We start from the raw sequence: 13,065 nt of genomic DNA, 5'->3' as shown, positions 1-13,065 counted from the left end.
TAGCACCTGGGTGAGAGTGGCAAAGTGTGGATTGACGCCTTGCCAAAGGGCGCTAGGCCATGGTGGGATTCGAACACACGACCCTCTGATTACAAGGCAAGAGTCAGAACCACTACACCACGGCGCTTTGGTTTTTAATGAAATCTGTGTTTTATAATAATTAATATAGGTAGCAAACATGTCTTGATCTGCTATGCTCTACCTGTTGCATATGAAATTTTAGGGTTAAAATTCAGAGAAAAATTTTGAACAACTGAGGTTATACCCCTTGTAGATTCTTTAAGTCCAGTGAATTTTTTTTATATATTTGAGAAATTAAGGCAAATACAAAATCAGATAAGATCGATAATTTTGCTTGGTCCTTTCATCAAAATTTTGTATTTGACAAGTATAGTCAGATCTCTTAAGTAATTGTATCTATGATTTGATTGGCTGAGAAGCAAACATGTTTGTTATCTTGGTAACTGGTGGATAATTACATGCCAGTGCTTTCATGAAAAATTTTCAGAGGCTTGGAGGAGGGAGGGAAGCTAAATAGAGTGGCAGAAGGAGAGAGGGAGAGAGAGAGAGAGAGAGACAAAGAGAGATGCATACAGAGACATAGAGAGGTAGAACAGATGAAAAGATCAATAAGTTACTGTAGGACAGAATCAACCAGAAATAAAAATGAGAGAGAAAGGAGGTAGGAGGGAAGCTAAATATAGTGGCAGAAGGAGAGAGGGAGAGAGAGAGAGAGACAAAGAGAGAAGCATACAGACACATAGAGAGGTAGAACAAATGAAAAGATCAATAAGTTACTATATATTTTACAGTAGTTTGAGGTTTTATTACTTAATTTCTTAATTGAATAGGATATTAATGTAGCAAAATACTAGTATTGAAGTTTGAACTCACAAAGAAACTTAATATGACTGTATATGATAGAAAAACTGAAGTATTCTCACCGCTGTATATGCAGAAATAGCTCCTAGATACCCCAATTGACGACAGGCCACTGTAGCTTCTTCCCAGCCCCATTCATCCCCACAAACAGGTCTCCAAAAACCTTCATTAAACATCTCAATTTGACCGTCTTTAGATGAGGTACCATTGGTCATCCTTAAGTCCCCATCTAAAAGAGAATTATAAGTATGCAAAACAAATATGGATTGAAGCTTATAATCTAAATGTGTTACTATAAAAAAATACTGAAATAAATAAACAATTTGAATTTATTCATGATTCAATAACTTTGTCCACTTGATGTATACAAAACAAAAAAAATGAGACATAATGAATTCATCAAAACATAAAAATATTTTACACACATCCGTTTCTTTTTCTTTTCACAGCGTATTCAAAGTATTTTTTTTTGCACTCAATTAACAACATGCTTTCAATGAAATCATCAACCTGGGGCTAACTAAACCAACAAGCAATTAAACCAATATAAAGAGAATGGACCCAATACAAATGTAATAAATCAAATGGCATTCACCAAATATCATTGCGTATTGCAAATAAACATTTTGTAAACTAGAAGTGTTGTTAAACCTTTTTTGGTCAAGGATTAATAGCTAGCATCTATCATCATTTTCAACAATACTCTGTTACACTTAATCAATTAATCAGTTTACAATTGTCCTTTATTGTCATCTCAATGTTGTCTCAATTGTGATAAATGCACTGTTAAAACAATTTTGCTCAATGATTACGCTCTTATGATGATGTTTTATAACCCTTCAAGTGTGTCCTCCTATTCCTCGTTGAATTCAAGTTGTAAATGTCTTGCTAACTGTTGTTTCATTACCTAAAATAGCAACTCATCCACCTTTTCCTGGTTAAATCTAAAGTAATGTGTTTTATTGTTAGCAATTCAAACTTATAACTCTTACTTTCTGTGAGACATTAAGCTTCCCATTAACCTCTTTCAAATTGCCACTTATTCAGTTTCTCAACAACATTTATAGCATCTAAAGTGAAACTTAAATAGCAGTGGTTTCCCATTACAAAGTTAATCTCACAGTCTTATTTCAAAATAAATTGCATGTATGCAACAAAACTAAATTTTTGCAAACTTCTTTTCTTCATATAGAAATTCTCACAAGTTTCTGTATTTCCTTGAAAATTTAATTTGGATTCGTTTCTTTTAAATGTATGGATAAAAATAGAGCTATGAACTTTAAACAAAATGACTTTAAGCCAAAAGAGTTCACAATGACATAACTCTTTTTTTGGTATATAATTTTTTACAGCACAATTCAAACTTCATAATAGGTCATTATACACCATGTCTAATGGAAGATTCAATCAATAGAAGATGAATTAAATGCATATCAAACCTTGTAAGAGGTCTTCATAGGAGTCTGCACATGTAACAGATGCTACCTTGTTTGATGTGCATGTAGGACTATCCCAGTCAGCTGAACAGTAATACAAGTGATATTCTGACCCATCACATGCAATGTCATTCCCAGTGAAAACCATTGGATGAAAGTCACTGAATGCATCCTGTGGATCAAACATGGAAGCAATGAATGATAACCCAAACCTAACAGAAAACCCTGTTGAAACCCTAAACCTAACCGTACATCTTAGACGAAATTAAGCCTGGAGTAACTGTCGCACTTCAAATGTCATGTCACTGTCTGATTGCAGGGCTGTCATGTGATTTCTCTGAATGTCATGTGACAATCAGCTGTCAAGGATCTATGAATGTGTTTTATAAAATTTTCTATTTAATGAATCAGTAAGGTGCCAAAACACTTTCCGTTTCATGGATTCTATCCCATCTGAGAAGCATGTATTTAAGCAGGTGTTTTATTTTTCATGAATGTAAACATGTAGCAAAAGTAGAAAATTTCTACCTCTGTGTAAAAGGGGCATCCCGGATGCTTGGGAATTCCAACTTACTTGATCTAGGTGATAAGATGTTCCAAAGTAGCCTGCTTGCCTGCACGCCACCTGTGCACTTCTCCAATCCCAGTTATCGCTGCATACTGATTTCCATTGGCCGTCATGGAATACAGACACTCGACTGCTTTGATAGGTGGCATTGCCAATCAACTCCACACTGAATTCTGAAAGGAAAATCATCATTATCATTTATTTGATCTAATAGGATTGAATACCACAATGAATTTGCATATAAAAATGATAATAATAATATATCACTTATAATAAACAGAAAGTATCTCTATGCACTTTACAATAAAGGAAACAAAATACATCATAAAATAAACAAAGAAATATACCTTAAAGAAAAAAAAAACAAGTTGGACTGAAGTCAAAAGCTATAATAAAATGTGTGAGCAGTAATTTACATTCAAGAATTACTTACAATGAAAATGTGATGAGAACTTTTAACAAGTAAATTAGGTACCGGTAAGTCAATTGAAGTGGAAGATTGAAAATGAATAGAGGAAAAACAGAGAAAGAGAGAGCAAGGGAAAGAAAAGTATAACAAATATATGGCGAAGGAACGCATTTATTAGTTGCTTTATAACTATTTACAAATTAAAAATCTGATGCTGACCGTGTAATCGTTTATCATTATTAGAGTTAGTTATTAATTTGGTAGTTTGCTGCTAACAAATTCAAATGATGACTGCATTGACATCAGAGTGAGATGTTAACTTAGTACATAATACAAGTTCATGGTGTTCAAACTTAGATGTTAACCTAGTACTAGTATATTGTTATCAGAGTAAGATGTTAACATAGTAATTGTTCTTTGCTATCAAGGTTAGATGTACTGGTATATTGCTATCAGGGTTATATGTTAACCTAGTACTGGTATGTTGCCATTAGAGTTAGATGATAACTTAGTACTAGTACATTGCAATCAGAGTTAGATATTGACCTAGTATTGGTATATTGCTATCAGAGTTACATGATAACCTATTACTAGTATATTACTATCCGGGTTAGATGTTAACCTAGTACTGGTATATTACTAACAAAGTTAGATGATAACCTAGTACTAGTACATAGCTATCAGAGTTAGATAATAACTTAGTACTAACACATTGCTATCAGAGTTAGATGTTAACCAAGTAATAGTACATTGCTATCAGACTGAGATGTTAACATAGTAGTGGTATATTGCTATCCGAATTAGACGATAACTTAGTACCTAGTACTAGTACATTGCTATCAAGGTTAGATGTTAAACTAGTATTAGTTCATTGCTATGTACTGGTATATTGCTATCAGGGTAAGATGTTGACCCAGTCATAGTACATTGCTATCAGAGTTAGATGTTAAACTAGTATAAGCACATTGCTATCAGGGTAAGTTTTTTAAACTAGTATTAGTACATTGCTATCGGGGTAAGATGTTAAACTAGTATTAGTAATAGTTCTTTGCTATCAGGTTAGATGTTGACCTAGTACTAGTTCTTTGCTATCAGGGTTAGATGTTGATCCACTTTACAAGAAACCACTCACCATCGTAATAATCCTGTTCACAGATGACACCACTGTCATTTTGATGAGTGCAGTCAGATAAGATGGTTCCATGGGCTATAGGGCACTCATCAAGCGTTAGTTCTGTACCGAGGCAGTTGTAGCCAACAGCCACCACACGGTATGTATTCATGCCAAAGAAAGCCTGTGGAGATCATAGCTGGTTAGTTAAGTTATGAATGACTTAACAAACGACTTGTGGTTAGGCCTGGGAGTAAATCTTGGACAATCAATGCATTTGATCAGTTTACCAACATTCAGCAACCAAATACTACTTTTTACCCTAACTCAACATTCGCCAGATCTTGATTACTGATTTGAGACACATGACTATTTAAAGTAAAATGCAAGATAACAAATGAAATTTGAGGTAAAATTTAATGAATTCCAAAAATTGTAACCATTTCTAGTCATGACAATGACAGCCGCATTGGTGACAGAGCATCATTCAGCGGTGTTGACTGCATGTCAATAAGCACATGATGACTGAAAGGTCATGAAATTAGGTCTATCTTTTTGTGATTTCTGCTAATCCAATAATATGGAATGGCAAAAAGGTATTCGTCCCAGGCCCATTGGTGACTCTTTCTTGCGGTTAATGACACACACTAGATTTTTATAGATATATTTTCATGTGATATAGTTCCTACTAAAGGGTCACCAGTTGTTCATGACTTAAAAACAGTTTTATGAAACACCCACCAGGGTCCAGTTTCATAAAAACTTTTTCTAGTAACAAACCTCAATGTCTGTAACAAATCTACCAACAGCCAATCAGATTGAAGGATTTTGGAAGTTTTTAACTGTTATTGCAGATTTATTATTATAACAAGTTTTATGAAACAGGCCCCAGGAGTAAGTAGTCACTGTGACATGAAAGTACTGATTGGAAATTTTGATTATTATCCTATTCCCTGAGAAAATAAACCAACATGATATTAATATCAATCACATTGAATCTTTATTTTTAACTGTGGTTTATATTCATAATAAATGAAATGCCTATGGGAGTATCAGGGCCTAATGGAAGACTACTAATATATTTTGAATGGGCTATAACCTGATAAAAGATGTAAATAAACAAACAATTATAAATAAAAAAAACAAATAAATATATAAACATGTTATCAAATATTAATTTTTTATGAAAAAGATTGTTAAATATATATAGATGGTCAGCCACTAACTTACCCCTTTCTTTGCAAAGGTGGCTCGTTTGTATCCTACTTGTCTGCAAACTACATGTGCATCTTCAATGTCCCAGGATACATCGCATATAGACCCCCAGCGTTCTCCTGTAAACATCTCTACTCTACCTGCATAGGGTACGTTTCCACTGACAAGGCGTACAGCACCACTAACTGATCATACACAAAGAAAAATGGAGATTAGGGAAGTGTTTCATGAGAAGTTTTGTCAATGATTTTCAACGACTAATTTGCTCTAAGCCTATCATTTGGAAGGATCTACAGTAGCTTACATGTCAGTGAAAATCATATCACGGACAAAGGTTTGATCAAGTGCTCCCCTAACTTGTTTAAAATGTTGTAAAAAAAGGCAAGTACTTAAGCTGATTTCTACCAAAAACAAAGTCGCATAAAACGCATTAACAATTGAGACACCAGAAATCAGTCATTTGGTGCTGAAGAAATCGTGTTCATGAGTTAAGACGGAGCACTGGTATGGATGGATAGACAAGCAGCTACAAAATTTATGCTTCTCCCAGCCTTTGGGAGACTGCATAACAACCAGGTTGGGAGAGACAAGATTAAGCACTGATAACACTGTTCTGAATAGATATGATAAAGAAATGGGGAGATTGTAGAGTGGGTTTACTTTCAAAATCTTACATACTAATCATAACTACTTAGAGAAATGCACATAAAAATATAAACATTGAAACGACTAAGACTAAGATATTCACCGTTTGTTTTAATATTTGAATATTGTATTAAGAGATATAACAAATTTGATTGATATTCACAAAATTTGCTAAGACATTCGTGAAGAATATGCATATTTAAATAATCAAATCTGCATACATTGAAAATTAAACAAGATATCATTAATTTCAAAATTCAATCTTGGACTTTTATGTATAAAGTTCACAAAGACTCTTTGAATTCATGTAAAAGTGGTTGAGATCTAAATAAGGCTGCAAAATAGCTCAGTCGAGAAACAAAATTTTATATAAAATTGAAAATTAGGCAAGACAAACATTATAAACAGTAAAAAGATCAGAAGATTGAAAAAGTACAAGAGAGCATACCAAATTTAGTTTCATCACATACGACACCCACATCATCATCGTGTGTGCAGCCACCAGTGTTATCAAAGGTTGAACTGTATGTGCAATCTCTCAAAGTTGCTGAGTGTTGATAACAATATAAGTCCCCTGCTAGATCACCTGAACCAGGACCAAATGAATGCTGAAAAATCAAAATATATGGTCTCATGAAATCACTATAGAAATGACATGATAATCAGTTGATATATTGCAGTCAAGGTATGCATTGTATGTATCTATAAAGCGCTTACAGATTTTATTTTTACCCCGGTAATCAGATTCAATCAGCCATTCTCACACACAATGTATGCGTATCCTCCACTCCCTGGGAAGCATTCCAGCCAGTCCCAATTGAGGCAAACAAAATACTGACAAGCTACAATGACTTTCAAATCCAACTGGCTTCCCATTTAGCACCTGGGTGGAGAGTGGCTTAATAATAATAATATGCAACATTTATATAGCGCTTAATACAAATGTTTCTAAGCGCTGCATACTATTACCTTGGCTTAAGCACGGCTACCTTGATCGGGCGCAACGAGCATTCAAGGAATTCCTTCCTACCGGGTACCCATTTACTATACCTGGGTCGAGAGTGGCAAATGTAGATAAACGTCTTGCCAAAGGACACTAGTGCTGCGGTGGGATTTGAACCCCGGACCTTGTGGTTCAAAGTCCGAAGACTTATCCACTGAGCCACAACACCTCAACGCCTTGTTGAAGACGCTAAGCCATGGTAGTGGGATTTGAACACAGGACTCTCTGATTACAAGGCTAGAGTCAGAACCACAACACCATGGCTCTTCCACATTACTGAATTTAAATGAAAGTACCAAGCATAAATGACAGTTATGAACTAGAGGACAAATTACTGTAAATTTTAAGGGGCCAGAGGTGATTCAAAAGTAAATGAAATAATTTGATAACTGGAATGTGGGATGGCAAATGAGTTAGTTATTAAACATTTATGTGCAGTCTGTTGGTGCAAACTTTCATGAGCACTAGTCATAAACCAAGGAAGTATTTTGATCTGCAATTGGTTTTCCTAGGTTTTTGGCCATAATATGCAGTTACCATGGCAACATAATTTCCTACACTTGCAAAGAAAAAAAGGCTCGTACATCTTTACCTCAAGACCAATGTGTAAGCAAAATTTTGTAAGAATGGGTTGAAAACTGATGAAGCAGTTTGAACCACGGGATTTTTACCCAATTTTAGCCACACAATACTTTGATGCCAAGGCAACACAATTTTTTAAATTAAGGCCAAGTAATTATAGTTTGAATAAGCAAAGTTAGACTGTATATTTACCCTGGATAATGCCACGTTCTTATATCCCAGCTCATTACACAAGACCTTGGCTTCATAATCACCCCAGTATCCACATACAGTCCACCATCTGTTATCATGGAATATCTCCACACGGCCACTGTACTCATCATCACCATCTACTAATCTTGATTCCCCGTCTGAAAAGTTATGCAACAAATGCCAAAGGTCAAAATGTTATCAAAATGAGTGGGAAAAATAGTAAAAGGTGAATAAGAAGAAAAATAATGGCATGATTTGGAAGTAAATGAAACCCAACTATTAACATATAAATGGATGTTATTGTCAATATCATGCTTTCACAAGGGATAAACACCTTACAGATATCAATGATCAGGTGGAATTTTGTGCTCTTTGTTCGTTTCTTTTCATTATTCTTCTCCTTCTTTTCCTCCAGAGGCTCCTTGTTTTTCTATTCATATACTTTATCCTTTCTTTCTTCATATTTATCTCTTACTTTCTTTAACTCTTAACTACTTCAACACATCTAGGAGTATTTTTTTCTCAAAATAGTTAGAAGAAATTCATGTATTAACAGTTGCTTTATGGCCCATGTAAGTAAAACATATACATTCAATTGCTAAAAGTCCTTTTCCATCATATTATTCCATTATAAGTAATAATATTATTCCTTAAATACATTCATTTCCACATACAAAGAAAAATAGTTTTGTGAAAAAATAGAATGACATGACATAGACATGAACAAATAGAATGGACTGTCAGAGGTATACATTGTAGCTTGAATTAATACTTACCCTAATGGGGAATTTAATTATTCAGCTTCAACTTTATCTTTTGCTTTCTTTTACCCTTTCTCTATAACTATGCATTCATTCAATTTCTTTTTACATTGTATACATTTCTTGAAATAATATTAGGTCCCTGTTAGATAAAATACAACATAGTTTTTACATTGTTACATAAAATTGCTAGTTCAATCAAACATAACTTTAAGTCTGGCAAACCATGTGCAAAAAGTTAAATCAATTTTTAATATCAAGTGTGTCTTTATGTTGCATCATCCCCCTATACTAACCTGGGAGAGCACATACAACCCCTGCATCATTGGAATGTGTGCAGTATGTATGGTCATCATAAGCACAGCTAAGAAATGAATCCTCGTTGCCTGTACACTCCACCATAGTTGCAAACACATCCCCTGTACCTCCACCAAAAGAGCTCTGTTATGGGAAATGAGAAAAGTATTGAATGTCAGGCTATAACTCTATTCATATGACATGCATAGGCCTTGGACCTCAAATGAGTTGAGTCTAGCCACTTCAGGGGTGTGAAAGCTCAGAAATAAAAAGATCTGAAAAAAGCTGAAGTGTTCAAAAAGCGTGAAATAGAAAGAGCTCTGATACTAGTTGTACAGAGGAAAGCATAAAATGAGCTGAAATTATGCTGAAAATCAAAATTTCAAAAATCTGAAATCAGATAAAAATCTGATCTCTCACACCCCTGTTATTTGGTCTTTGGTGTAACTCTCACTTAGGCAAGATTTCACTTAGACTATTGAAAGTAATACCAATTTTATAACTTCTTGATCTAATGATCAATTCAGTCATCCTGACATTTCCTAGTTTAACCAAATCAGATCAAGCAAGTATATACATATCCGTTAAAAAGTAATGAGAACATATTTACAAGAATACCAATAATACTTGAATATAGCATAACCGTATTCAATGATCTAAATAGACAAATTATTTTTATGTCTAGACCAATCTCAACAACTCCAATTAATAAACATTGCAAATTGCCACAGTGTATTCATGTACCCAAGGTTGACATACAAGAAAATAGAGGGCACTATGATATCAAATAGTTAGCAAGGAAATAATTTCTTTGTTTTGTTTGAACTTCTTCTTGTTTGCATCAGTTAAAATGGTGTGTCCACTCCCTGCCCTGATAAGCCATGGAAATAAACATACATCCTGTGTAACTTCGACGATTCCTTCATATCCCATCTGTCTGCATACCACTTCACCATCATCCTCGTCCCATCCGGAGTCACAGATTGTCATCCACCCTCTATCGTCCATCCATATCTCAACACGTCCTTCATTAGCAGTGCTTCCATCTACCAATCGTATGTCTCCATCTGTGTCATATTAAGAAAGTACCTCAAACTTATTAACCCATTGCCCAATTGCATAAAAAGTAATTCTTATGGTAAGGGATCTACTACCAATCCAATTTATGATTCTTGTTGCAACATGCCTTTATATGGCATCATCAGGATATAATGGTTTTAGGTACCATATTACAACAGGTATAGTTTATGCAACAGGACCAAGGTCTTGCACAAAAGAGGCCTTGAAGTTAGAGGTCTATTTCAAGACAAAAGAGAGAAGTACATGTAATTGGCTGACTGTACCGTTTGACTGAAATCCTTCATGAAATTGATTTAAAATTCTAAACAATGTTATTAAGTGCCTTTAAACGACCCCTTGCAAATGTTTGTGAATTTTATCATTATATTAAAGAATGAGGATTGAAATTGATCTGTAGACAGTTGATACTGTGATTGTACAACACTACATGATAAAATTAAATGAATGAAAGCTACCTTCATTATACTGACAGATGACACTGGCATCTTCATAGTGTGAGCAATCATGCCGAGTCCATGGTTGATGTAGACAATCAGCTAATCGAGTCTCTGATCCAGTGCAGTCCATCTCATCTAAATGAATAGGGCCTCCTCCCTGGCCAAAGTAAGCCTAATGTATTCAATCAAAATCACACATTGTTTGAGAAAACAGAGAAATTCAGATATGGGAAATATAGATGACCATTCAATTTTTTTTCTCAAAATGAAAAATAGTTTCTTTAGGAGGAAAAACATCCTCGCTGCACTTTTACATAAAGTTCCACATGATGAACCTTTTATTTTAAAAAAGAAATTCATATTGAAAGTAGAGCTTGGAAAGGGCAGAATAAGATTCTTTTCTCTAAATTTATGATGGCTAGCAGGTCTGGTAAATACATCACTCATTCAAAGGATTGCAAATGCAAACTTGAATAAAAAAAATATGCATTTTATTCTTTGTGAAAGCAAACATTTAGCAGTTTACAAGCTCAAGATAATTACCGGCCAGGATTGAATTCTATTTGTAATTGTACAGCTAAGAGCTTACATTTTTTAAATCAAAATGGAACAAAAAAAGAGAACATCCTCACTTGGACAGCTGAAATCTCTTTGGAGGAGTTTTCACACATTTTTAAAAACTTCTTTAGTTTTCCCTCCTACACATATGGCTAGTCATCTCGCACACTGCAAGGGACTTATTTCCAATGGCTCAATGTATTATTCCCCTTAAAAAGTTGGGTTGTGATTATTTCACTGTAAAATTGCAGAGATGATGCTGATCTATATTTTGATGAAAAATGTAATAACAGTAAAAATCAAGGTCACATTTCAAGTTATAAGTTAATTCAGTGGGAGAATGACTTCAGTATGTAGAGGAGCTGTAATGAAGCAAGGCATCAACAAACAACGGAACAGAGATTGAGCTTTCGGTCTATCGCCCTCACCATGCTTAGTGCTTCTACTGCACCAGGGAATCCTAGTTGTGTGCAAACTACTTGAGCATCTTGTTGATCCCAGCTATCATCACATACTGTTCCCCATTGACCTTGATAATAGACTTCAACTCGCCCTTCATGAATGTCTCCACCCTGTAGTCTTAAGTCACCATCTTAAATCAAAATAGAGCAATAGCAATGTTGAATTCATTGCTACTTTGAAAATACAAGTTTCTGTAGCAAATAATGATTAAAAAAATATTGAACAAAAATACAAGCACTGTTTCGTTTACATGGCCAATAAATTAGAAGCCAAAATGTTGAAGTTGGTGCACGCAGGCCTTTTACATCGGGCGATTGTTGAAGATATATGCTGTTGGTGTTGAGAAGCTGTCATTGTAATGATATAAAATACCATCACCTGCTATTATTATTATTATTGGATTTATAATCATAACTTAATACCTCAAAACTGTTTGCAGCTCAGTTCAGCAGCCTGATATTTCCTCTTAAATCTTATATAATCGTTCAACAAAACACTTTAGGCAGGGCTGGCATTGTAGCAACAGTTGGTACTAAGCTTTTCACAGTGAGAATCACTTTCCACACCCAAAGGTTTGGATCCCATTTCACTTAGCTTGTTTCATGCTTTCAACACCAACACCAGCACCCAACACTTGAAAGTCCTCTTTGCTTACCATCTGGTACGTGGCATGAAACCGTTGCCTGCGTACTATGACATGTGTAGTATTCATGTGTGTCACAATGAGTCAATGAGGTCTCATCACCTTCACAGAAGAAGCGAAAGCTGGCATAGTTATCTCCATCACTTCTATAATCACTCTGAAATATATTGAAACAGAGAAAAACAAAGACGTGCAGTTGTAGGAATATAAAATGCATTTTTCAAAGACCTTTTTTTTTAATCAAATGTATAGTATAATTCTAAAGAGCCAGAGTACTTATATGCTATCAATGTCAAACTTTATTGTCAAAATTTGTAACCTTTGCCATAAAAAAGATGAACAATACTGTAGAAAATTGTGTCTATCTGATGCACATTATTAACATTTAAGATTTGTTCTACCATATATTATCAAATCATTTCCAGGGGAGAATACAGACAGCATTAGTCTTGCTTGCGTGGCTTGACAAAAGTTACAGTTTTGGGCTCTTCAAAAATAATTTTGTACTACATAACTATTCAGTGTGAGGCTTTTCCTTAACTACCGGTATACTCTAATAAATCATGTATTGATGCACATTTCACGTTTCACTACTAGTATTCTAGTTACATCATATTCTGTAATCATTGCTCAAACAGATTAACAAAGCTGTACAACTTTATTCCACCTCATGTATATTGCTATGATAAAAAAAATACTGTAATGATACTGAGAAACCAAACATTTCATGTGAACTATTGATAGATACAATCACTATTGCCTTGTGAATGATATAAAATCCATT

The 13,065-nt window shown here is 34.6% G+C and overlaps 1 protein-coding gene across 1 annotated transcript in view; it reads right to left on the bottom strand.

Moving 5' to 3' along the window:
* The window catches only part of LOC121409351 (deleted in malignant brain tumors 1 protein-like), a 28,593-nt gene extending 16,219 nt beyond the window's left edge, over positions 1 to 12,374 (bottom strand). Inside the window, exons 1-12 of the mRNA XM_041601287.1 lie at positions 12,294 to 12,374; positions 11,605 to 11,768; positions 10,637 to 10,790; positions 9,999 to 10,168; positions 9,101 to 9,245; positions 8,044 to 8,201; positions 6,715 to 6,874; positions 5,637 to 5,806; positions 4,428 to 4,590; positions 2,893 to 3,059; positions 2,322 to 2,490; positions 945 to 1,111 (exon numbers count right to left, since the gene is read on the bottom strand). Coding sequence (XP_041457221.1) covers positions 945 to 1,111; positions 2,322 to 2,490; positions 2,893 to 3,059; positions 4,428 to 4,590; positions 5,637 to 5,806; positions 6,715 to 6,874; positions 8,044 to 8,201; positions 9,101 to 9,245; positions 9,999 to 10,168; positions 10,637 to 10,790; positions 11,605 to 11,607 — 1,626 coding nt within the window. The 5' untranslated portion in view covers positions 11,608 to 11,768; positions 12,294 to 12,374. The remainder of the gene's footprint in view (positions 1 to 944; positions 1,112 to 2,321; positions 2,491 to 2,892; positions 3,060 to 4,427; positions 4,591 to 5,636; positions 5,807 to 6,714; positions 6,875 to 8,043; positions 8,202 to 9,100; positions 9,246 to 9,998; positions 10,169 to 10,636; positions 10,791 to 11,604; positions 11,769 to 12,293) is intronic.
* Positions 12,375 to 13,065: the final 691 nt, after the last annotated feature.

This window comes from Lytechinus variegatus, chromosome 2 (assembly GCF_018143015.1).
Source record: "Lytechinus variegatus isolate NC3 chromosome 2, Lvar_3.0, whole genome shotgun sequence".
In the NCBI taxonomy this organism is placed as follows: Eukaryota; Metazoa; Echinodermata; class Echinoidea; order Temnopleuroida; family Toxopneustidae; genus Lytechinus; species Lytechinus variegatus.
The sequence above is the reverse complement of the archived record's forward strand: the minus strand, read 5'-3'. Positions and strand labels throughout refer to the sequence as shown.